At 42.6% G+C, this 25,959-nt stretch overlaps 2 protein-coding genes across 4 annotated transcripts; one reads left to right on the plus strand and one right to left on the minus strand.

The window, feature by feature from the left end:
* Positions 1 to 167: 167 nt before the first annotated feature.
* LGALS3 (galectin 3) lies at positions 168 to 3,165 on the plus strand. Of its 3 annotated transcripts, none has more exons than XM_072337578.1 (6): positions 168 to 330; positions 1,126 to 1,403; positions 1,666 to 1,956; positions 2,165 to 2,253; positions 2,418 to 2,586; positions 2,902 to 3,164. In XM_072337578.1, exons 2-6 carry the CDS (start codon positions 1,386 to 1,388, stop codon positions 3,055 to 3,057), a joined length of 723 nt encoding a protein of 240 aa, XP_072193679.1. In that variant the 5' UTR covers positions 168 to 330; positions 1,126 to 1,385; the 3' UTR covers positions 3,058 to 3,164. The 3 variants fall into 3 exon arrangements, with proteins under 3 accessions (XP_072193679.1, XP_072193678.1, XP_072193677.1); XM_072337577.1 differs by having other exon boundaries at positions 240 to 330; positions 1,382 to 1,403; positions 2,902 to 3,165; XM_072337576.1 differs by lacking the exons at positions 168 to 330; positions 1,126 to 1,403 and having other exon boundaries at positions 1,493 to 1,956; positions 2,902 to 3,160.
* A 1,475-nt stretch (positions 3,166 to 4,640) lies between these two features.
* DLGAP5 (DLG associated protein 5) lies at positions 4,641 to 25,034 on the minus strand. Its single transcript, XM_072338357.1, has 19 exons — positions 24,918 to 25,034; positions 22,475 to 22,725; positions 21,050 to 21,258; positions 20,813 to 20,905; positions 19,545 to 19,629; positions 17,333 to 17,431; positions 16,143 to 16,213; positions 14,715 to 14,980; positions 14,128 to 14,240; positions 13,916 to 14,045; positions 13,448 to 13,533; positions 12,858 to 13,018; positions 12,254 to 12,343; positions 10,562 to 10,781; positions 9,349 to 9,571; positions 8,933 to 8,990; positions 7,279 to 7,390; positions 6,796 to 6,845; positions 4,641 to 5,922 (listed from the first exon to the last, which is right to left on the minus strand). The coding sequence occupies exons 2-19, from the start codon at positions 22,713 to 22,715 to the stop codon at positions 5,800 to 5,802; spliced, it is 2,430 nt and encodes an 809-aa protein (XP_072194458.1). The 5' UTR covers positions 22,716 to 22,725; positions 24,918 to 25,034; the 3' UTR covers positions 4,641 to 5,799.
* Between the last annotated feature and the right edge of the window lie 925 nt (positions 25,035 to 25,959).

Consider the following 25,959-nt stretch of genomic DNA (forward strand, 5'->3'; position numbering starts at 1 on the left):
GGCATCGGCTGCCGCTCGCTCTTAGAGATCTTTTCCAACCTTGGTTGGTTTTATGGCTCTATGATCCCATGACTCACGTCGGGCGCTGCCGGGCTCGGTGATGACCCAGCAATGAGCCGGAACCATCACTGCGTCCAACCCGTCCAGCTCTATGGGGTGACGTTTCTAACAGCTGGGAGGGGACGCCGCGGGTGCCGTAGCGCGGTGCTGCCCGCGGGGCCGGGCTCCGCTCCGTGCTCCGCCCCGGGGCCGGGCAGCTCTGGGTGAGGATATTGCCCGGCCCCAACACAGCCCGACACCCCGCCTTGGTGCGCGGCCGGACACCTGCAGGTAAGGGAGCCCTGGGAAGGGGCTGAGCGCCGGCAATGAGGGGCCGTGGGTTGCACAGAGCTCCCATCCTTGGGCAGTTGGGTTGTACGGCTTTGCCCGCCATGCTGCATTAATGGAGGGTTGCTTTGCTACTAAACCCTTTTCCCAGCTGGTTTCCCAATGAAGGGTTCTCCCAAAGGCTGAGCCCGGGAGGAGCCGGGTGTCAACACAACGTTTGAACTCGGTGCCCTTCGGTGTCTTCTCCAACCTTAACCACTCTGTGAATTATAAAGTGGGACTTTCAGGACTTGGGGGGGTTTGTTGGCACCTGCCTGGCCGTGCTGGGACAGCCCGCCTGGGAGAGGCCCGTCCTGCAGCCTGGGAAGCAGAGGGGTGGAAAAAGCAGAGGGCAAATTGCTGCACAGCGAGGTGGGGGCAGCTGAAAGTCATCGCTGCCGGTGCCTGAAGGGCTGCTTGGGAGTCACTGCTTGGAAGTCACTGCTTGGAAGTCCCTGCTTGGAAGTCACTGCTTGGAAGTCACTGCTTGGAAGTCCCTGCTTGGAAGCCCCGCAGGCTCTGCGTTGAGTTTTGCTGGGGGAAGGGTTTGGTGCTGGGAGAACTCGGCTTGATTTCTGTATTGCTGGAGCAGCCCGGCCAGGTTTGCTCAGCCCCTGGTGTTGCTCATTGTTGCTTTGGAAGAGAACTAAACTTCGCCACTTTCCATTTGGAATTTTCCTTTTTCCCTCCCATTTCTGCCTCTCCCTGTTTATTTCCCCCCCTTCTCTCTTCCCTTATGAATGCACTCTTTGATAGCAGGAATTCAGCCTCAGGCCGCAGCATTTCTGCACAGCTTTGCCTTTTGGGGTGGCTGCAGATCCCACCGCAGCCCTCCCATGGGGACGCTATAGGACCCTCCTCTCCCATCCCATCCCAGCTGCAGGCCGGGCTCTTTGGGTCTGGGGCCGTATGGCACCTCTCAGCCTGGTTATGGTGGAGGTGGTGAAGCACAACCAGCCGTTTAAGCTGGGAGGGCAACAAAATGACCTGCTGTGCTTCTTCTTTGTTGTTCCAGGACAATGTCGGACGGTTTCTCTGTGAGTATCGGCTCCTTCTGACACACGGGGGCTGAGCGGGGGGCACTGCATGAAGGAGGGGAGCTGCGGTGGGGAAATCATCACTGCAGCGTTTGGGAAGGTGGGGATGTGGCACTGAGGGCTGTGGGGATGTGATTGTGAAGGTCTTTTCCAACCGTAATGAGTTTGTGATTCTATGATTCCACGTTGCTGCCAATCCATGTAATGCCAATCAAGGATGTGCTGCTTCTCTTCCCCCTCCTCCTCTCCCCTCCATCCCCAGCTCTCCGACGCTTTACCTGCTCACAACCCTGATGCCCCCCCACCCCAGGGCTGGAACCAGCCTCCAGGACCTGGGGCCTTCCCACCGTACCCTGGGTACCCGGGTGCCTATCCTGGAGCACCAGGACCGTACCCGGGGGCACCGGGACCACATCATGGACATCCAGGACCGCATCATGGACCACATCATGGACCACATCATGGACCACCGGGCCCATACCCTGGAGGCCCAGCAGGCCCATACCCTGGAGGCCCAGCAGGACCATACTCCGAAACTCCATCCGCTCCACTGGTAACAGCTCTGTCATATTTCAAGGGTTTCTGGTTCACCAGTTAGTTCCTCATTGAGTTTGGCTGTGGGAGGGACCTGGAGCTGATTGTGCTCAGTTGGTTGCATGAACAGTCACGTTGCTGTCACGCCAACACCCAGCCCTTGTCTGACAGCCTGTGCTGCTTGCTAACCCGCTGTTCTGCTAACACCACATCCCCGTCCTCTCCAGAAAGTCCCCTACGATCTGCCCCTGCCAGCAGGACTCGTGCCTCGGCTGCTCATAACCATCACGGGGACCGTCAACTCAAATCCCAACAGGTACGGATGGGCTGTGGCAGCGTTAAGGTGACACAAAATGGTCCCATAAAAGCCCCCAGCTCTGCTCTGTTGTTACCTGGTGGGGTCTGTTGCTTCTGTCTCCCAGGGCTGCTGAGCTCGGGCCCTCTGCAGAAAAAGCAGCTCTTTGATTGTTGCCTTGGCAGGTTCTCACTGGATTTCAAGAGGGGGCAAGACATCGCCTTCCACTTTAACCCCCGCTTCAAGGAAGACCACAAAAGGGTCATCGTCTGTAACTCAATGATCAACAACAACTGGGGGAAGGAGGAGAGAACAGCTCCTAGATTCCCATTTGAACCTGGAGCCGCCTTCAAGGTAACAACGAAGAAAAGAAGGAACAAAAAAAGCTGTTCTTCCCATTTCTCATCGCATCCTTTACGCTGTCACGATGCAGCAGCTGTGGGGCAGGTTGCTGTCAGGTTCTCTCCCCGAGCTGTTTCTCCTGCAGAGCGGGTGCACTCAGCTCTCCCTGCAGGAAATGCAGTGTACGGCTGCTGAAAGGCGCAGTCATGGGGCAGACAGTGCAGCTGAATCACTGAGGAAGAAGAGCACAGCAGGGCTCTGGGGAAGCTCAGCGGTGCTCCTGCAGCTGATGGCTCCATTTTGGCTCACTTGGCATTTCTCTTTCAGCTCCAGGTGCTCTGCGAGGGGGATCACTTCAAGGTAGCAGCCAACGACGCTCACCTGCTGCAGTTCAACTTCCGTGAGAAGAGGCTGAACGAGGTGACCAAGCTCTGCATTGCTGGGGACATCACCCTCACCAGCGTTCTGACCTCCATGGTTTGAGCACTGAGCTGTGCCTTGAACACAAGCCCAGCACTCCCCACAGGGCTGTAACAGGAGCGCCTTCCTGGCTGATGATTTTGAAGCAATAAAAAGCAATTTCCCCAAGTCAAATTTGTTTGTGGTTGAGATACAAGCCGTATTTGGATGTGGTAGAAGCTGAGTTCTTGCTTTAGAAATGGAACCTCTGTGCCTCAGGATGATGACTCTGAGTCATCTCTGATGTGCAAGAAGAATGAGGGAAAGCTGTGCGTGACCTACAGGCTGTGGCCCTATGAATGAGTTACAAGAGGGTTTAAGGTTGCTGCTGGAAGCCCCAGATAACAGGTCAATGTTTCAGCCTCAGTCCCTCCGCTAGTAGAGCAGTTATTCCTTTCTATAGCGAAGTAGCGCTGCCAAGTGGTGCTTTGGTTCTCTCTACAGGGGAAACACAAGAGTAGGAATCGCATGGCCGGGCTGGGAAGGCTTGTGCTAAGTGACAAAATGTGCCAGTTCAATGATCTATATCCATTAGGCAACACTGGAGAACACTGACAACGCAGGAGAATCTGACCCTGAGCAGAACAATCAGGAGGAGGCTCAGAAATAAGGCTGGAGGGAGCAAAACTTCCCCCCTCCTCCACTTCAAAGCCTTGTTTTGCCTCCACAGTTTCATGGGGTGGCCCAAATCTGCATCTCCTTGTCACACTTCCAACCCGAGGGAGATCGACTCCATACATACACTGCACACCCCAGCACAGACCACAAACCCCCCCAGTGCTCCTCCCACCTCATCACATCCCTGTCAGCCAAGAGCAGTTTCAGGGGTGGGGTGGAGGTTTACTGGCAAGTTCATCCTATGAGTCAGGCTGGTAAATAAAGTGTGACTCACAGCAGAGGGAACGTTCTTCCAGTCTTGTCTGAAGAACAACAACGTAAGAGCCACTATTGAAGTTAAGGATTTAGTTAACTTTAGTTAAGGATCTCTTTGACACATCCCATCCCCTTTTGTAACAGTCACTCCATTTACCCATAGAGATACCAAGTAACAACAGTGTTCAGAGTTCTAGCCCAGGACCAGCAAGCCACTAGCAGTGCCTTCAGTGCATACACCAGATCCCCCCTTAACACTGTTCATTGCACAGTGTTGAGCACTGAGAAGAGGTACAGCCTTTCAGTACCTAAAGGGAGCCTATAAACAGGAGGGGAATCAACTCTTCAAAAGGGTTGATAACAGCAGGACAAGGGAAATGGATTGAAGTTGAAGGAGGGAAGATTGAGGTTGGATGTCAGGGGGAAGTTCTTTACTGTGAGAGCAGTGAGGTGCTGGAACAGCTGCCCAGAGAGGCTGTGGATGCCCCGTCCATCCCTGCAGGTGTTCAAGGCCAGGTTGGATGGGGCCCTGGGCAGCCTGGGCTGGTATTAATGTGGAGGTTGGTGGCCCTGCCTGTGGTGGGGGGTTGGAGCTTCGTGATCCTTGAGGTCCCTTCCAACCCAAGCCAGTCTATGATTCTGTGAAGAGCTTTTACTGAGTTGCCTTTTATCTTTCTGAAGTTATCTGTAAAACCAGAAGTTCATTCCAGCACAGTAACATTGGTCAGGTCAGCTTCCTCTATTTATTTCAGTGTAATCAGTGCACAACTTCCAAGTTGGACTGCAGTTCTAACAAGAAGCCTCGGATGTAATGACAATGCCCTTCTGCTGAAGGGTTTGTGTTGCATTTCCTTAGTTTACACTAAAGGCCAGTGGAAGAACACACACCACACCAAGACCAGCATTGCAAGAAGCAGCCTGACCAGGTACTTCTTATATTTCTAAGAACTGGAGGTACTCTACTACAAATACACTCCGTGTCTGAGTAGCACGAACTGGCACATTCTTTGTACATAAATATATTAGTCCAGAGGAGAGAATGCATAAGGAGCAATATGCAAGAAGAGGCTGAGGTTAACAACCAAATGTTCAGGGAGAGTGGTTAAAGAGACTTCCAGATGAAAAAGGAAAGAAAATGGGATTTAGCTTGAAGGTACTTAATGACACAGCTCACCACTGAGCATCTTCCAAAATCCATCCCTATTTAATACACCGTAAGGAACAGATGTTATCAGACTTTGAAATGCTTGCTTGAATTTCTTCTGTTACAAAGCAAGTGGTTGTTAGGCAATAGGAAAAACCCCACAGGAAAGAAAAGAGTCAAACCTCATCCCATCTGCTGATTAGGTGCAGTTAATGCACGGAGTACAGGAGCTGAAGCAACAGCACACACACAGCACTGACTGAATACAAAACAGTGCTTTGGGGCAGATAACAGGCACCCCTGGAGGGGCCCTCCTGGAGATAGGCACAGCTAATGGAACACGTCTGTTACACAAACCTTACCCCATCACTTACAAAAACAAGTCATGAGGTATTTAAGGTCAAGAGAGAAAAGATTCAAGATGGACAGTTTTACAACTCAAAGGAGACAAGAAATACATGAAATCATACAAAAATAAGAATATTTCAGGTTGGAGTCAGAATATAAACCTTGGATATATTGGATATACCTGACAGGAGGTAAAGCCAGCAAACAGAACTACTACTGCACAGCAATATATACAGTGCACAGTGACTGCACTACTGATCAGGACAGGAATGTTACCAAGCTTTCTAACACGTTCCACTATAAAATACTGCAGGTCTCATGAAAAACACAGTTCAGGGGTATTCCAGACAGCCTCTGTTTTTTTACTAAATATAATTTACTCATTTTACATTTCCACTCATTCACTTTTTCCCAGAGGGAGAAAGAGGAGAAAATACGATCAGGTCACTGAATGTTTCAGCTGCTGCAAACTTCTGGACGCTGTTCTTGACTGGAGTGAAAGGAAGCTCACCATCCAACATGGGCTATGGGAGAAATCAGTGGGAATTAAGCACTCAAAGGCAGCAGTTATCTGCTCTACAAAACAGCACTGCATGGGCACACAAGACAAGCTAATGGCAACCCCCCCCATGGACACATTGCAGCTTCAGAACATGCAAGGCAAAGATCTGCCAGGAAGATCTGAAACCCTTCCTGAAATGTACAGCAGTTTAGTGGGTGCAAAAATACTAATGTCACTTGTCTTTAGGCGGCACTTGGAACTGTGTGTGTTGCTTTGAAAAAGTCATTTACCACTTCAAGTTCCAGGACTTCCCTAAGGAACCCTGGACACTTATTTCCAGGTAGGAAATAAGGAACCAGTAGCTGGTCCTTTTTGAAGGCACTCATTACTTAAAGAAATCTACAACCTAAAGAGGATATTTGAGACCATGCAAGCTGTACAACCAAATTCTTTTAACTATTTGGAAGTTTTATGTGTCTGTTTTTCCTTGTTGGATCTTGCTTCTGCCTGCAGAAGATACAACTATAGAAATGGGATGGAACAGACCTGGAAAAGTCCAAGTAAGTGGAAGCAAAAGGGCAGGTGGTTCAGCACATTAGTAAATATTTTTACAAGGAAAACCACAAGAAACGTAACTTCAATGATCAGCCTAAAGAGATCAGTCATTCTTCTGTTACAAGTCTCAATTTGTCTGATGTGTGAAACAAGGAATGAGTGTGAGCCACAAGGAGATAGGAATCGTGGCCTGCATTGAGTAGAGAATGTTGTATGCTTTGGTTTGATAACATCACCCTCCAGAGCTTAATTTACTTCACATAGACATTGATTCTGCAGACAAAGTTAATGGTATTGTAACAAGCAGACTGTAGCCAAACAAATGTAAGGGTCAACTTACTGTATCTAAAGGATTTTTGTCAATGGAAGCCAAATCGCTAGACAAAACATCTGAAAAATAAGAACGTTTCATTATTTTCTTCTTAGGGTCAATCTGATATTGCTAAGGCTGAAAAACCAGTATTGTTTTCTGCATTTACTGAAGTAAAACAGAACAGTCTGCAACTATTTCTACTGCAAGCCTCTTCTATCAGCTTCCTACCTCATGTACCACGGGGAAACTACATAGAAAAGTGAGGGGAACTGTTTGCTTGCATGCAGAGCATGGAGGTCATACTAACAAATACAGGTTTTGCTACAAGCATGCATAGACTAACAAAGCTACTATAGCAGTGATTTCAAAGAATAGTACTAAGACTATAATGTCTGTAGAATAAACATAAGAACCTAACAACACCACAAACTGCAGCAGCTTGAAGATACGTACCCAACTGATGCATTTTTGGTTCTCTAGACTGAGTTAAGCTGAACCCAGTGTACATACCCTTCTCTGGACTGCACATGGTGATATCTTGTCCTTGTTGCTCTGCAGCAGATAGTTCCATCTCTTCCATGCCATCTGCTACTTTTAATTCACTGCTACAATTTTCCAGCACCTGAAAAACAGGAATTTTAACTCTTCCTAACCCTCTATAGAGCTCAGATGTCAGCTATGTTTGCTTCCCAGAGAGCCAAAAGCAAAACATCAGTGCAATCAGAAGGACATAAAGCAGTTTGTACGACACCAGGAAGCTTCCTTTTCTCTTTTGTCTGTTGTAAAAGGCAGTTTGGTAGCTTTGATGCAGCAAGCACAAAGGAGAAAAGGTGGCCAGGACATCCAAGGGAAAACCAGCACTTTTGTATTGCATTGAACACAATTCATTTATGTCACCTATAGGTCTCACTGGCAATTCAAGAGAGAGATTTTGAATTCCAGCTTGTACAAAGGTCAGGAAAAGCAAAGCTGTGAGCTTAACACCGTGATTTATTTCTCGTGAACTGTTTCCCAAGCACCCTCATAAATGAGATTATCGTTTAAAGAGTATATAAAGAAATTCTTCCACAAATGGATTTTGAACTTAAAGTGCCAAAAAGCACTTTGAAGTTGTTCTCCTATGAGACTACCTCAGAAAAATACTACCAGCAATTCTAAATGTTAAAGATTGCCAGATTCCCCAGATAGCAGCATCACCAAGTAACTTCTCATGCGACTTGTAAAAACAGCAGTAAAAAGAATAAGAGCAAATAGTAACATGCTTTAAAATACAAATGTGTGTATGTGTGCACATGTGTGTATAAATACTGTTGAAGCAATATATGGATCCAAGAAGTAACAAAAAATTAAGACCCTACATTTTTAATGACAGGAACTACAGGATGATTAGCTCCAAAGAACTGGCCTTCACTGAGTAGCACAGCAGCATCAGAACTATGGAGGTTATATTCTAGATTTTAATGGCTTTAGTATGTCACCAAGCCCACAGACATATCAGGACACAGTTCTGAACTCTGATACTTGTTTTGCTAACAATGCTCTTGCTGTACCTTTGAACAGTTTAACAGCCTCATGGTTTGATGTGGCAACACAGAGACCCAGAGAGCCAAATAATATTGTTCCTTTCAGGCATGGTCTCCACATGCAAAATCCATTTTAAAATTCACACCAGAAATGGGCTTGAAGAAACAGTGCTTGGCCAATTGATCATCATCATACAACAGAGCCAACAGGAGCTCCAAAAGGTAGCTCCAAAAATAGAGAGAATGCAAGAAAACTGCAGCAGTCCCAACCTGTGTCCTACAGAACAGGAAAAAGCCTCATTCTGAGGAACACTAAAGATATTTTGAATGTTTGATCAGATATCCAAGTATCCAGGGCTAATAAAAACAACTGCTAAACCAGCAAATCAGGTTTGGGCACCCTTATCTTGAGTGGGACAGGGTAAGAAGGGAGTGAGTGGACAAGCTTTGAGCTCAGCACTGGGTTTCCTCAGGCAATGAGAGCTGCTGCAATAGGTGGATTTGAAGTATCCAATTACACTTCTGGGCACAAAAATAATCAATCAAGATATCTACCCACTTAAGACGTGAATATCTGTCACTGTTTTCAGCTTATAGTAGAAAGATGTTTAAAGGACACACATGAACTAAGCATGACTTACCCTAGTCCCTTCTGCTGTGCCAACAACAGGACTGTGTCCTTCTGCTACTGCGGAAATGCTGAAAGAGGAACAGCAATCTTTTCATTCTTCTCAATTAACAGTCTGTGACACGCACAACTGACTTTAAATTAGCTCTCCAATTATGTTTGCTGGTTTGGCACAAGTCAGCTATATAAAATTTTCTGGACCAAAAAAACCAGAACTCCTATCCCTGCAATGAAACTACATTTGGGCAAAGCTCTTAATATTTGCTTGAGTTCCCTTAAGAACAGACAAGACAGAATAACTTCACAACTTTTATTCCTGCCACACTGAGAGAAGGCTAACACTTAATGGACATCAATATTAATTCTTCCAATTAAAACCCGACAAATGTTTGCACAGTGTTAAATTAAATGCTGCCTTCACGTGGTTACCTTTGAAAACCACCAGGGAGAGTCGTTTCAGTGGGAAAAGGGCGCATTTCCAAAGGTTGTGCTGGGTGGCAGCCTTTGAGCAGCGGTGCCGTTTCTTTTGCACTTGTATCCGGGTTATAAAGAACAGAACTGCTCTGCAGCAAAGCTCTTCTGGATGATCTTGGAGTTGTCAGACTTCCAGAAGTCTGCTGGGATGATCTGCGAGGCGTCTTTGAAAGCGAACCTGAAAAAGAGCATTTAATGTTTGATCACAGCAGCAGTTTCCAGAAGATGAAATTGTTAGGATTCTAGCTAATAATATTCTCCTTTTCCTTGCATGGTTTATATAAATATAATATTTGTTATATCCACCACAAGCAGAAACTGGAATAAGTTACAAAGCTACCTTAACACCAGCTAAGTAATTTAGCACTGCTACTCCCTCACAAAGAACCTGAAACAGTGAGACTTGCTGTTCTCATTACGTCCACATCATGGAAGCTGTTGTCATTAAATTCTGTATCTCAGATAATTTTGATAGAATTAAGAAAGATAAATTCCTAACTGATTTTTATAACGTTTGTTGAGAAAATCTTTAGAAATTCCAAGTCATCTTATGCACTTGAAATAGGGGGAGAAGCAGAGCAGCTCTCAAACAAGGATCACTGAAAACACCAGTTTCACAGATTGCAATTCAATAAATGCCCAAATTACAGCCTTATTTGGAGCTTCTGCTCAAGAAAAGCTTCCAGCAGCTTTCCAAGCAAACTGGAATACACTACAATCTCATTGAACAGGAATTCTGATTACAGATGTGCTGTATTTGCAAGCTCAAAGACAGTAGTGCAAGATTCGGTTCACCGTAATTCTAATTCCTATCTGACAAATAAAGGCCATCAGCCTGCATTGACTCTGAACATGTTGGCAGCTAAGCCTAGGAATGCCCAGAATAAAATCTCATTGCTAAGGGTACACTAAGAAAAAAAAAGATCCAACTGCTTTTAACTCTGTATCTAAGTAGGGATTTCATATCACACTGATTTGAGCAATTATGGCAATCATGCAGAACAATTTACTTTGGTTCCCTGACATAACAAACCATTAGATGAAACATTAATTGTGCCTAGCACTGGACTTATATCCAGTATAAACACAGTAATCTGTCTCCACTGAGCTTGGTTTAAATCTCTTCAGCATTTTCAGGTCAGAGAGATAATGATTAAACTTCACCCACCTGGAAAGCTTTTTACAGGGCTTTCAATTCTGAAAAATCCTGCTTCAAAAACCACTTTTTCCACTTCTGGTTGCTCAACCTGATATGCACTATCAGCAGCTCCATCACGCTTCATTTTATCCCTCATAGCTGCTTTTACAGCAGCAAGTCGGTTTTGGGCAGCAGTCTTTGCAGCTGCTCCCAGCTTTGGTTTACATACTGCATTTGGAACAGTCTTTTTCTGAAATGGAAAGAAAATGAAAGCTTCAGACTAACAGCTGCACATGGACATCCAGGAGGCTGCTGGATACAGACAGCAGCAGGTCTGCTAGAGACAAGATCTCTGCTTATCTCCAGGCAGACTTGGACTGCCATTTAGTTGTTACGGTCCGTTTGCAATGACAGTTTTAAGTCAGTTTCTCATACCAAGTTTGCAGCTCAGAAATACTTGGTATAAATTCTCCTTAGAACTTTTTCTAACTGTTGTAGTTAACATTTTTTTTAAACAGTGGGATGCAGGGACTCCTAGTGGCGTGGAGATAAAGTAACTCAAGGGCAGACACTTGTTAATCAGTGAAGCCTCTCCTGGCATTCATTATTTCCTTTAGGAAGGTTTGAGCCATGTACCATATCTACAGTTGAGACGTTTATGGTCAGTTGATGCAAGACTACACTGCCTCCAGTTCCACATTTGGTGTTTCTCATCAATCTTCAGATCATTTTTATGATCTGCTGAGCAGTCTTGAGGAATGGCATAGAGTTTAGGCAATGTGAATATGATTCTTAATGCTGAGTGATTAGGAACATATTGCTTGGAGAAGAGAAGGCTCTGGGGAGACCTCACTGTGGCCTTTCAATACTTGAAGGGAATGTATAAACAGGAGGGGGAATCACTGTTTGTGAGGGTGGACAGTGATAGGACAAGGGGGAATGGATTTAAACTGAGACAGGGAGGCTTAGGTTGGATATTAGGAGGAAGTTTATCACTGGAACAGGTTGCCCAAGGAGGCTGTGGATGCCCCATCCCTGGAAGCATTCAAGGCCACGCTAGGTGCGGCTCTGGGCAGCCTGGTCTGGTGGTTGGCAACCCTGTACATAGCAAGGGGGCTGAAACGAGATGATCATTGTGGTCCTTTTCAACCCAGGCTCTTCTGTGATTCTATATTCCAAGCCAAAATGTCAATAAAATAACTTGGCATTAAAGCCCGTGCAATAATTGATAGCACATTTGGGGTAGTGTCAGATCTATTTATACTTAGAGGATTAGTAGCCTAGTGCCACCCATGCTCCTACCTTAATAAGTCACCACTATCACTTAGCACTCACTGCTTAAAACTATCAGTCACTTCTAAATTCCTGTGACACATCAGTACCAACACTAAAAATTAGTAGCTCTGAGAAAGTGTTTTACAATCAAAGGGTAAATTTATGTTCCAAATTTAACTCACTCGCCATGAGCCATTGCTAATTCTTAGCTCTAATCTTCCCAACAAAAGGGACCTACTAGTATCACAAGCACCAACTCTAAGTACGTGTGCAAGATGCAAGGACAGAAGGTGAGGTTTGAGAGGAATTTTCCATCATCATCAACATAAGCAGCAGGGCATTAGAAGGAACTTGCACTTAAGAAGAGTATTCATTACTCCAATAGCCTACACATTTTAAAGATCTCAATACACTGTTGTACCTTAATGCTTTAGGAGACATACATACCTTGACAACTTTGCCGGGTACAGCAACAGGTTGCCATTTGTTATCTTGAAGCTTCTGCAGATTATCAAATTTCTTATTCACATCTTCAATCTATTGGAAATTCCAGAAAAGTCCAACTTTTAATTTGCAAGATTTACTGCATTCACACATTAAAAAAAACTGTTCCAGGAAGTTAGATAAAACACACAGCTACACTTGAATTTGTTAAGTACTTTTGCTTTAAGCACCAAAGCAAACTAAAGCCTGCTTTGCAATGGGGTTGGACTCCATGATCCCTAGAGGCCCCCTTCCAACCTCTACAATTTTGTGATTCTGTGTAAACTAGCAGATAGTCAGAAGAAACCTGAAATGCCCTCAGAGTTAGAGTAAGCAGAAGTAGAGCATCTTTTTCCACTAACTGGTTCTACAAAAGATGGCTTAACTGGTCCATGGACTGTAAAACCACAGTATATCATCTGGTACTACTCACTGTTACAACATGTTAAACAAGGATGTATATTTTTAACAGAGAAAAGAATATCTGAGTCTGAACATTTCAACCCATTGCTTGTAAATACCTCCATCACGTGTATTTATTATAGTAGGCAAACATGCAAATACATACCTGAAAATTAATCATATCCCAAAATCCATCCAAGTCTGTACATGTGGTTTCCTTTTCACCCCGTTTAAATTCACAGTTATCCACCAGACCCTCAAACTGTTTAAACCTTTCTGCTATGAGCAGTCTTGTCTGACCAATTGTTGTGCGAATGAGATCTTTAGCTGATGGTAACAGGAAAACCAGGGAAGAAATTAGAACATATTGGAATAATCCATCATTCTACAACTGATGCAAATAAGTAATTGAAGAGTTTGGAATCTGCTTGCTGTTGAAACTAAGTTCAGACCTGCAATGCAGTTTACCTGCAGCCCATCTCTCCATTTAAATCTTCTAACATTGCTTTAAAAAAATAAAACAAAAAATTGCTACCAATTGCATCTTTAAGATAAAAAAGCACTTTAATATATATTTGTTAAAGATAATGCATTTAAACACACTTAATGTTTACAAAAAGCTATTGTAATAGGCACTTCAGTGTCAACTACTATCAGCTCAGTGTCCACTTGTCACTTCAAACACTATACTAAGATACAATATTAGGAGACAGAGCACACTGTTATTAAATATGCCTATTACAGCCCAAGTCTTACCATCCTCTGGAATGTCCAGCTCAAATTTTCCATCCCACTGCAGGCACTGAGACATCAGCCTGTCTGTCTCAGACTGAAGAATGTTTCTTAAAATAAATAATGAAAAAAACAATTTGAGAATGTTCCAACTGTTGTCGCTATTTGTAACTGCTGATTATTATTACCCTTTTGCTTTCAGACAAGCTACACAGTCTTCGAGCAGAACCCATTAGATTGCTTCAGTTAAGCTTAGCTGTGATGAAATTTATTTCTATTACTTTCAAGCTTTATGTTCATAGGATGTAGCATTAGCCTTCAGAATTTTATATTCTTTACTTGCACTAACAATACAAAAGGAAAGACAGCAATGAATGACCACTAAAATTGCTATTGACAGATACCAACCATTATAAGCTACTGTTTACAAGCTGTTACTCATGATCAGGACTCAGAACAGACAGCCATGAAGGGAAACAAATAGACACAAACCTGAAATAGGGCACATCATGCTCTTGCTCTCTTACATCATCTGACTTTGTTTCAGTCACCGCCATCTCTGTAGATACAGGAATTGTTTCATTGGATCTCTGAATGGAAGTCTCCTTACCTGATTCACTTGCTGAAAAATTATGAAAGGCATTTGCTCAGAATCTGGAAAAACTAAAAAAGGTACAATGACAAACCATATGTGAACTTCATACCTTCTCCCTTTAAACCTGTAGTCATTTGCTGTTCCTGAATGGCCTGATCAGAAGGCGAAATCTGACTTTTTAAATTAGGCTCCTTAGTTTCACTGGATTTTTCAACTGTATTACTGAGGGAAAAAAAATAGAAAAAAAGAAATGCTTAAGAATTAAGAAATGTTGAGAAACTGACCTCAAATATGACCAAACATACAAGACTTCAAAATTCTGAAGACTATCTTTGATTCAGTGACAGACAACATAAGCTATTCTTATTAAAATAGATAAATAGATAAATAGATAAATAGATAAATAGATAAATAGATAAATAGATAAATAGATAAATAGATAAATAGATAAATAGATAAATAGATAAATAGATAAATAGATAAATAGATAAATAGATAAATAGATAAATAGATAAAGCAGGGGCAGGATTATGGATTATATAGTCTGCCTTACTATATTAAGCCCACTTTTGATCAAGCAACAACAGCAACTGTGATCAGGTGTTTCAACAACTCGTTACACATGGAATCTCCCATTTTTCTGTAGCATCACAAAAGCTCACTTGCATTTTTGGTTATCAGAGTTAAGAATCTTACAATGGAGATTTGGAAAAATCCCAGAAGACATCAGGTGACAAAAATGCATCTGCCCTAGAAGGAGTCATGGGTGTAACTTTGTAGGTTGTTAGTCCTTCTAAGGGCTGAAACACAAAATTCTGGGGTGCAAAGGAGCGCGTTCTGGGTCTTCCTGGAGCAGAACTGTTCTTTTCCACAGACGTCTGTTCCTGTTTAAGTTGTGATGCTGAACTTATCACTGGGTCCAGTGGAGCATTTTCATTCGCTTCATGTTTAAGAGGAACTATCTGCACAAACAAAGCAAGCATTATATTATCAAATCAGAAAGTGTTTCCTAATAGACGTTAGCGGAATTATAAGATGACAGCTTGAAAGCCAAAAAAAAAGGGAACAATTTCAGGCAATCTGCTTTCTGCAATAGCGTACATATACAGAAGTCTTGATTTCCCATAGGTCCTACTAGCTTTTGACACTTGCAAATCATTCTCACAGTGGGGGTAGCACTTACTATGAGCAATGTAACAACCCACTGAAGGGGCTAGAGCAGCAAAACATGTGGCCTGGTGCAGCAGTAATAAAAACCAGCAAATGCTTCTCTCACTTTTAGAAGAAAATGCTTGAAGGTGATAAGCTCCTCCAAGAGCTGAGTAGCGTACTGGCTCCAAATCCTACTAGGCTTGTTGAATAATCACAGTTTATACACATAACCTGACTTAAAGGCTAAAGAACAAACTAACATAAGCTGATAGTTGAGGAATGCAGCCCAAGTCAAGGAGAATACAAGTGTAGTTTGAACCACAAAATGCTGTTGAAAGAGCAGAAAGTTCACATTCCTATGAGATGAGTGACTAGACAATCATACAGAACATTTCTGAGATACCTGCATCAAGATATTGTTAGCTCAAACCAGCCAAAAGATCTCAGACTGTTTCTTCAGAAAAGATGTGTCTTCAAGACACTGGAAATCTTGTTATATCTTGTTATACTTTAGCTACCCTTGCTTGGAATGTAAGCTTTGAATTTAAATTTCAACAGATTTCTTGTGGCAATATGACTAAGGTTACAGCATGGGCTTACTACCTGGCAGCATCAAGCAACTCCTGCTTGTGAAGAGGTCCTTACCTAAACTAAGATACAAGTGCTTTTTACCTCCTGCCAATGTTTGTACACAAATAAACCAGCTTTGAGACAGTATTTGTTCACAGCTGCAGTTGCTGAAATAGGACTGTAGAAGGAAGGCGTGGGGGAAACACTAAGTGAGAAGGAATAGTGGAGTGTAGGGAAGAGGAAAGTAAACAGATGCTTCTTGCACAGGACTATCAGGGCACAAAGGCATACATGAATCATTTAGGACCTGAATTGGAGGATGCAGTGAATTCAAATACAGTGCTCTACACTGCAGCAGTAAAGTTTGGTTTGCATTTTCAGTGGGATAACAAAAGTGATTACCTTTATGGCATCAGGTTTGACTGCTTTCTTCTGCTTTGCTGCATTTGCTGGCTTTCTCTGTGACAGGTTACCTAGAGAGAAACATATTCTAGGAGGTCAAAACACATCTGATTAAAAAAACATTCACCCATGTTTTCAAAAGATTGCTGTAAAAGCCTGGTGGTTGAAAACGGAGAAATGGCTTTGCTGCTTGCATGGAAAGGAGCTAAAGGCAGATACCTAACTGCAAGTGTTTATTCAAAAGCAAACCTAGCCTAGGATTTAATAGTCTATTTGGAGATATACCACTGGAAAAAGAGATTCATTAAGCCATTAGCCTTTACATATTGTCAGGTGCTTAAAAAAGTCACTTGGTTTCCTTAAAGGCTGAAGAGACTGAAGTCAAATGAGTTTAGATTGTGACTTTATGCATGGCACAGGACTTCTATAGGTAGATCAAAACCAATACTATCACAGTCTGTGCTTTCAAACTAGGGGTTAACCAGTGTCATACATAAGAGTTATTGCAAAACATTCTGGAGAACACCCAAGATCATACTGCTAAAAATACCCCTTTCATTAACCATTTAATCCCCCTATTTGAGTAAACAAACATGAAGAAAAAAATTCCTGAGTTGGAGAACATGGGCTCCCATCTTGTTCAGACATACCTGTTCTTAATGAGTCTTATTAATCTTTAAGCAGTAAGTACACCAAACTGGCAAATCTTCACTAGTCCAGGTTTTGTTCTTTCAATCTATAGTTATTATATTGATATTGATAGTTCACATGGATGGATTTTACAGCAAACTGTCCAATATTGGCTTCAACACTGTTATTTAAATATTCCAGAGTTTCAGGTGAAACTTTAAGCCACAGGTATTTGGTCATTTTCTCACATGACAGTTCAGCATGATTGCTCTAGTCTACCTATTCCAAAGAGAGCTACACAGCAGAATGTAGTATGCTAAGACAGTTCAAAACAGGCTGATATTTATCTCTAGAACCCAGTGTCTGAGATAAACAAGATCTCTGAAGACAAAGCTGCCCTATACATCAATTGACAATGAACTTAACAGCAGTACAAACTGACAAGTTGTTTCCAGTACTCACACACACACACGGTATCAGCCAGGACACCTCTTTACAGCACACCATATCAAACTCTTAGATATCAGCTACCCAAGGACTATACTTACTGCCTCACTTACCAGTAGTAGCAGCAGTTGTTTTTGGCATTTGCCTAGCTGCAGAGGCAGCTGCTCTGGTGATTCTTACATTTGAGGCTGTCTGGGCTGAAGTCTGCAACACTAAAAAACATTAATTTCAGAGATTTCACAGCTTGCTCAGGAAATGCATTTAAGTAGTACAATTAAAAGCTTTGGTTTTACAGTAATGGGAAAACTGCACAAGTAACTATCAGTTGCATTAGTTAGAATCGTAGAAAGGTTGGGGTTGGAAGGGACCTGAAGGATCAAGTTCCAACCCCCTGCCACAAGCAGGGCCACCAACCAGAATCAAGAGGAGGAGTGGTTTTATTGCTTCTGTGCAAGGAATGCTGAACTAAGACAGCACAGCTCAGCATTGGCATCAAGGCAACACTCTGCAGAACCTTAACAGAAAACATCTTCATTGCACAGTAATGCTTCCAGTACCATGATAAGACCAACATATCAGTGTGACAGATGCTAAGTACAAGGCTTAAGGAACCCTCCTCAGTGTTCCTGCAATCACAGTGACAACATCATCCTGTCTTTCAGATGAAGCTTTCTGGAGGAATAACTGCTAGCTGGAAACTTAAGCAACCATCGCTGTAACAGCCAGTGATGCCTTGGTCATCATCTTATAGCATTCTAAAATGTGAATTTACTAAATTGCATTAAAGTATCCTTTAATTTTAATGATACCTGAAATACTTTTTTATAAAACACGACTCAAGTTCATGCACTGTGTTGCCATCTTAATCATTTTCATCCATGTCTTTTAGTGCCATTTTTTGTTCCCACCAATAGCATTTAACATGCACAAAAAAAATGTAACAGCTCTTTATTTCATGCTCTGTCTTTCTATATCTGTAGCCCCACTTGGTTATTGTTAATATTTGTCTTTTAAAATGCTGCTTGACTTTCCACAGAGTTGCTGTTTGACAAGTTAGGGAAAAATTGCTTGTTAAATAACCATAACATTTGATTTACCCAAACATAAACACTAGTATGAAAATGTTAGGGAAGTGTAAGTACATATAATGCTGATTCTTCATTCCCCAAAAGCATTACCAAGTCTAGCGATTAATCTCAATTAATGTTTTAATTGTTATTCAAACACTGATGAGAAATCTGTTCAGCATTCGCTGAAAGCATGAATGAAATTCACTTCAATAGACATCTGCTGCTTGCTGACTTAATTATGTGGTGATGTGAAAATAACTTCACTCTGAATTACAGAATATCACGTGTTAACTATGCTACATGACTTAGCATTCACAACTTGAAGCCTTGACATCATTGAGCTACCGGGAAGAAATTATGATTAAATGCATTCTCTACTAGCTTAAACAGACATGCTTGGGTTGGTTTTGTTTAATTTTGTTTTGTTTTCTTAAGAAATGTATGGAATCTTCACTTTGGAAGTGCAACAGCTAGACAGATACAGAAGGAGCTGTGTTAAAATATGAAAACAACAGATTGTACTTGTCATCTATTGAAGCAGACAATCACACATTTCCTCGGTTACATCACTGTGTATCAGAAGTTCGGGCTCTTGTTTCCTGTGCTACATGCTCACATGCTCTACCAGAAAACTAATCTTTCCAAACCTATTTCAATGTTACATTATGTAACAAGTTTCATGTAACAGTAACAGCATAACTGCTGCACAGATTCAGACTCCACTCAAAATACTGCTTATATAATTTGCTATTTCTTGGGATACCTATAATACCAAAATTCATATTTTACTTATATCAGCTATCTGTTGTCTCCTCCAGATGAAGTCATTTAATCTATAACACAGCAACTTATTTCCCTTAGAGGTAAAGAAGAAGCTCCATATCACTCCAGCTGTGAGATCACTAGCAGCCATGCACTTCTGCCTGTTGACCTTCTTCTCCCTTTCCTGCAGTGATCATCAGTAACCACAAGTGCATTAAGTATCCTATGTTCCATCTCCCCCAATCTACAGAACGTACAAGTATATACAATATCTAGAGTCACACGATCCATAGTCTTCCAGCAGTTGCCTTTGTTCTAATTGCAAGCAATGGTCATCCTAAAAACTCTGTTGCTCCCCAAACCCCAGTACGTACTGGGGATCTTTCCTAAGCACATTCCTTGCCTCACTCCCCCAGTGATACAACTACTGGCTCAAAAGAATAACCAGCAGAGTCTTCTCAGACCCAGACATGGGATCATTCTAGTCTCTTACCTTTCCCCTTTTCAGCCACTTTGTCCTTACTCATCTGTTTATGTCCTGCTTGTGTGGGGCGCACATTATGCCCATTGGCACAGACCTACAAAGGAATATCACATTTAATGAAGCAACAACACTTCTTTCCTCATCTTTTTCTCCTGGGCTCCAGTAAAACAAATGGCAGGTAATTCAGTACAAACGGTCTTTAAAAATTAGTGATGTTAAGGATGACTAAAAAAAGCTCATTTCAGACTTTAAAATACCAACTAATTAAGATTTTATCTAACAGAATGAAGAAAATTATCCAGTTCACTTGGAAAGTAGATGGGAATTACCATCGCATCTTGGTATGTGTTATATGATCTAAAAGCCACTTCTCAGAAAAACAATAAAAATATCATTTTAAACTCAGTTCTTCCTTCACACAGCCATGATTGGAAACCTTCCAAATGCATTCAAATTACATAAGATTGCTAGATGTAAATGACAGCTTCTTTTACAGATTACTGCAGATGAAAATTCCTCAGAAAACCTACTTTTCAATACAAATAAAACCACGAGCCCACTGAGATTCCTAGTAAAACATGCCAACAGTGAATTGCTTCCAACTTTGAGCAGTAAAGATTAATCATGAATGATAGCTACGGCAATTGCTTTTCAACAACATACATCTTCATTTATAAGGCTTGAAGGCTGCAGCATTAAATGGAAATTTGCACAACTGCTACATCTTGGACTTCTAGTCATTGGTTCTACTTGCTTATTACCCAGAATAAGTGAAAAACACAAGGCAAAGATCTTCTTGCATAGGAAATCCTCTCTCAAAATAAAACAGCTTCATATCCAGCTTGCTGAAAACAATAAATTTGGCAGTGGTGGTCTTACATACGTTAACATGGGATGAGATATTCTCCAAGCTAAATATTTCATCTGTATGAAATTAAGATGCCAAGCTGGAAAATAGATAGGATTTCAACAGTTTGGTGCATCAAATCTATCACTACAGGCTTCCTGAAATCAAACTTATGGGGTCTGATGGGTATCTCAATTACACATATTTAAATAGGAAGCTAAATACGATGGCATAACATACAATAATATTTTTAGGTTGAGTTTTAAGAACAAGTGTTCTTCCCCATTGTGAGAGCAAAAACATACAGCGTGTAACAAGTAATCCATTTGCTGGCTTCAACATTCTGAAGCTGCAATGTAATGCAGAAAAAGAACTGATTTCTATCTTTTTCTCCCAATTTATTCAACTTAAGTTCATCTAAGAAACAAACCGTAGAGGACTTAGATGCAGTTGATATCGCAGCCTTTTCTGTTTGGTTCTTGGCCTTTGATCGAGTAATCCTCTCAGAGAAAGCAGGAGCAGCCTGGAAACATTCCCAAGGAAACAAGAATTATGAATTACTTATACTATATTTACATAACTTGCATAAAATTGGTTACATAATCATACATTTTAATGTCACATACTACATAAGCTTCATTTAGATATATAGCATTACCCTTATTACCTTTTCTTTTGGCTTTACTGTTGTGGGAACTTCAGGTGCAAGTGAAAGGAATCCACACGCAGTAGGTCTATATAACCCAACTTTAAACACACCCTTTTTTGCTTTTTCTCTTTGCTCTTTTAGTTTTCGGAGTTCCTTCTCTTCCTTATAGCGTTGAAGCATTTCCCTGCGCTCATTCATCCTCTTGGTGGCTGCATCTGTAGATTGTTCTGAAGCAAAGATGTAGGTAGACACAATACATTTCAAAGATATTTTTCATTCAAGTAAAAGTCAGAAACTGAGAAAGTTGGAAAAGTGCACAACAGTGTTCCAAGATCCAGGATGAAAGCACGAGGTCAGCAAGAAAATGACTGCAGTGTGTGCCTACACTTCTCAATTTTAGCTTTATAACACAAACATGAGATCTATCAGCTTGCTAAAAGCTTAAATTCTCGGCAGTGTATTCAGTAGTAAATTCCAGCTTGCAAATACACATCCTCAAATCTGCATCCTAAAAGTGCTGCAAGTTCATACCATTTTACAATGTACAGGCCATTCCAGCAAGGCTACTGGTACTAAAGTAAACACTTTGGCATTGGTTTATTAATTAGTTGTTTTGTACCAGCTTCTCTACTGAAATACTTGTATGGACTGTGTGGCTGCGGCCGATGAGTTACAGTCAACTCTACAGTTGTGTAATTACCACTGAAAGCTGAAGCTTAGGGCAGCTGTAGACACCAAACACTGAAGTCTGCTGGAAGCTCAGAGTAAGTGACATAAACCATGAAAGAACAAAACCTTGAGCAACGTGTCTGCACAAAACAAAACAAGCCTACTGAATGTTAAAGTTTATCAAAGTAATTTCTCAAGTTATGCGTTTGATGTGATTCTGTGGCGATTTGAGTTTCTGCACCCATTATTTTTTCTCATCAAAATACTGAAGGTGGAGACATTTCTAAAGAACTCTGTAAATACCTTTAAAGAGTTACTTAATTCTTTAGCCATCAGCACACAGAAGAGCCATACAGGCAGAATCCAGTACATGCAAGATTTATTTACCCAGAGAAAGGAGAAATTGCCAAAAGGAGCAAATGCAAAATAAAACTGTAAGATGTATCACCAATTTCTAACCATTCTTTAAGCATATGACAGATGCAGTAGCATGAAGATGAGATTATAGTTCAAGGTCATTCACTATTGAACAACAAAGCCATCCTACTGAATATTAATAGCAAAATGCATTCCCTCCTTTGGATGCTGCTGTGGACAAAATCAAGCAAAGACTGAAAAATACTTCTGGAGTCATAAAGGATGGCATTAAGTCTGTTTTCTTGATAGTTATAACGAGTGATAGTCATTCGTTTTTAAACCTTAAACCATCTCTTCAATTTAAAACATGGACTACATTTAACAGTTTAAGAAGTTGTATAGCAATACTTTACTTACTCTGTATCAAATTGCTGTTTTCTTGCGAGCACGTTTCACTTGCCCCACTTACTTGAGAAATTCCCCTCGCTTTTGACACCTGAACGTTGACATCTGTCAATCCAAACTGTCTGCCCTTCTCAAACAACTTGTGCCTGTTCTCCTTTTGGAGCATGGATTTTCTGCGAGCAACTTTGGCTCTGATGGTTTCTGAACTCAAATCCTTCTTGTACCGACTGGCAAACTGGGAGGTCGCAGCCATCTTGATTATCCTGAACAGAAATTGTAACGATAGGAAAGAAGGAGACATGGTTTGTTCTGCCCTTTTTATTACAGTTTGTATGTCACGAGATCCAGATTTCTCTGGTACGTGTACAAATGACAGTTTCAGCAATGACTCCTCATTATTTGTTTTATGTATTTAGGGGGCTAGTTTGCTTGCCAAGTAATCAACAGTTCTGAGACAGAATTAGCAGGGCAGGCTTTGTCATTGCCAGGGACTGATAGCCTGTTTTCAACACAGATGTTTTTCTTGTTAAGGAGACAAGCAAGTAAACGACAAGGTTGTAGGACAATACTTGGAAGCAACATTGCCACTAAGCATTTAGATTGTACCCTATCAGATGTCAAGGCATTTCTGTCACGCATCAGAGTGCTTACTTGGCTGTGTTTCCTAACTGAGTTTCCAGGATGCAACTGCAACACAATAGCATTTATTTCAAGCAGGATTTCTCCCTACTTTGTTAACTTGAGGAAGACCTGATGAAAGCAATAGTTGGTCTGTACATGCTGTGCTTGCAGCAATGCAAAAAACACGATTCCCTGATTCCTACTGATGCCTTTTTTGAGAGTTTCCAGGCCTCCTGGGGAGAGGAATATAAGGTGAGTTTGTGCTCTGGGGCTGGCAGCGTGGCAGTGTTAATATCTTTCAATGGTTAACATCTTTCATTTTATGTTCCAACTTTCAGAAATTCATTAAAGATGCCAGCTAATGATTGCAAATGATCAGATGGAATCTACCATAGTTGACAGGTCATGCTTATCCCGACTGAGAATCACAGAATCACTCAGGTTGGAAAAGACCTTAAAGATCATCGAGTCCAACCATGACCCAACCATACCATCCTAACTAACAATCCTCTGCTATATCATGTCCCTGAGCACCACATCCAAATGGTTTTTAAACACATCCAGGGATGGTGACTCAACCACCTCCTTGAGGAGCCCATTCCAGTGCTTAACAACCCTTCTGTAAATAAGTTTTTCCTGATATCCAATCTAAACCCCCCCCTTGGCACAACTTGAGGCCATTTACAGGTAAGCAATTAAGGAAGGTTAATCCACGAGCTTCTCCAATAATCATCTTTGGGCTGATCTTGTCAGTAGCTCCTATGGTGTTATGGAAAGTCCTTCAGAAAACAGCAGAACTCCACCTCTACTACCCACCTCCTAGAACAAGCAGGATTTTTGTGTCCACGAAAAGATAGCCATTCCTAAAAGCATCAGCTACCATCAAGACTCTACAACCAACCTCTGTGGACGTTGTGGTGGTAAAGACGATAAGACTTGAGAGGCCCAGCCAAGAAGTTTATCCTAACTAAATGCTAAAAGCTTCCAACTAAAAGATAAGTGTCTGTGTATGATCCCAGCTGCTCACTTCCGAGCTAATATTAGGTGAATCTCTCCTGCAGGTTCCAAGAGCCATCCCTCCAGACTCTCACCTTATTTGATTCCTCCTCAGAATTGGGACAGCTAGCAAGATACTCAAGGGTTCCAGTGCCCCAAGGATAGGTACCAGGCTTTGTGAACATCTGCATGATTCTCTCCTTATCACTTTAATTACTCTGTAGCAGAACGTAGGCTTGGGGCTCTGCAACCACCAGGCAAAGGATAGAGGGGCAGAGTGGGGAGATGCCAACCAAATGATCCAAACTATGATCAGAGATCACGAAGCTTCAGCCTGAGCTGCCTGAAACAGCACATGCTATTACACACGGGGAACCCTCAGGCCTCTGACAACCTGCAGGACCAATTGCCAATGTCTGAGTCTCCTCATATGTTCTCTATATACACAACAGCCTATCCAGACTGCATGCGTGCCTTTTTAACTTGTGGAAGGTACCATACCCATAGAATAGCTGTGAGGTATCCAGGCAAGCTTATAAAAACCCGTGTTTGCCTTGTGGCAAACATTTTAACACATTACAAGGACTGTGATATTCTATTTTCCATTTTAAGGAAATATTTCTCCAGCTATTGTACAATAGGCCTACCTTAAGTCCTTCCTGCCATGGATAAGCATCAACAGCGAGCTACCTGCTATCGAGTAAGTAATCCTTTGAAGAAGGCAAATGCAATGTAAATAGAGACAGAGCTCCCCACTCGATTTTAATACAAAGAAACCTGAGGGCCGCCTCATGTTCTCCCTCCCGACCCCATTCCCGCACTGCCAGCCCCGCCATACCTTGTTAGCCAGACGCTCCGCTTCCCTCAGCGCTGCCGCCTCCACTCGCTTTCAAATCTCACCTGGCGCCTCTGATTGGCCAACCCCGGCCAATCAGCGGGCTCTCATTGGCTCGCTCCTAACGGACGGTTGATGGGCAGAGCCTAACTCGCGAGGTGAGCTGTTTATTGGTCAGCGTCATCGCCGTGCTTTATGCTCACTGGCTGCGCTGAGCATTGCCCCACCCTCTGCTTGCCGCTCATTGGCTGGCGAGCTGCGCGGGGTGGCGATCTCTGGGAGTGGAGGCGATCTAAGATGGCGGCGGGCCGAGGGGTTTTGTACGTTCTGTCATTATTTCAGCAGTCCGGGTTGGGGGCCTGTGCCCTCAGGAGCTCGGTGAAGCATTGAGGGGCCATGCCAAGCTCGTACTGCCAGCACACGCCTATCTACACGGCTTGTTGTGCTTCGGGCCTGCTTGCTGCCTCAGGGAGCGCTGTTGGTGGGGTTGTTGTGGTTGTATGTAGTGACAGCAAAGCGCTGATGTTCTCAGGGTGCTGTGAGAGAGAAGAAGGTGACACTGGAGCACTGCCACCATAGCAGCAGGAGGAATTCCTGAGGTAACTTTGTCCTGTAAGGGCATGAATATTGCCTGACACTATAAGCACACTATAGGATTTTTCAGCTGTGTCAAGGTTAACCTTGCTTTTTAAATGCATTCCTCACCTGCTGTGTATCTGTCACGTTCATTCTCTCATATGCAAGAGTATGAATCCAAGAGTAGTGTCCCGGCTTGCTTGTGTAACACTGCTTGGTGCCACTCACGTGTGAGATGATTTGTTCTGCGTCTATCATCATAAGAATGCAGAAATGTTGATGAGGAAATCAGCCACTTGGTGGCACTGCAAAAATGTGGACTCTGTAGGAGTATGGCCAGGCAGCAAAACTGTTGAGTGCAGTGGTCAGCATTGGGCGGCAGCCATGCCTTGCAAGCAGCATCTCCTAACGGCACTATGGTAAAACATCGGTAAATTCTTATTTAAACACGGTTGCAGTGAATGGAGGC

This window comes from Excalfactoria chinensis, chromosome 5 (assembly GCF_039878825.1).
Source record: "Excalfactoria chinensis isolate bCotChi1 chromosome 5, bCotChi1.hap2, whole genome shotgun sequence".
Lineage (NCBI taxonomy): Eukaryota > Metazoa > Chordata > Aves > Galliformes > Phasianidae > Excalfactoria > Excalfactoria chinensis.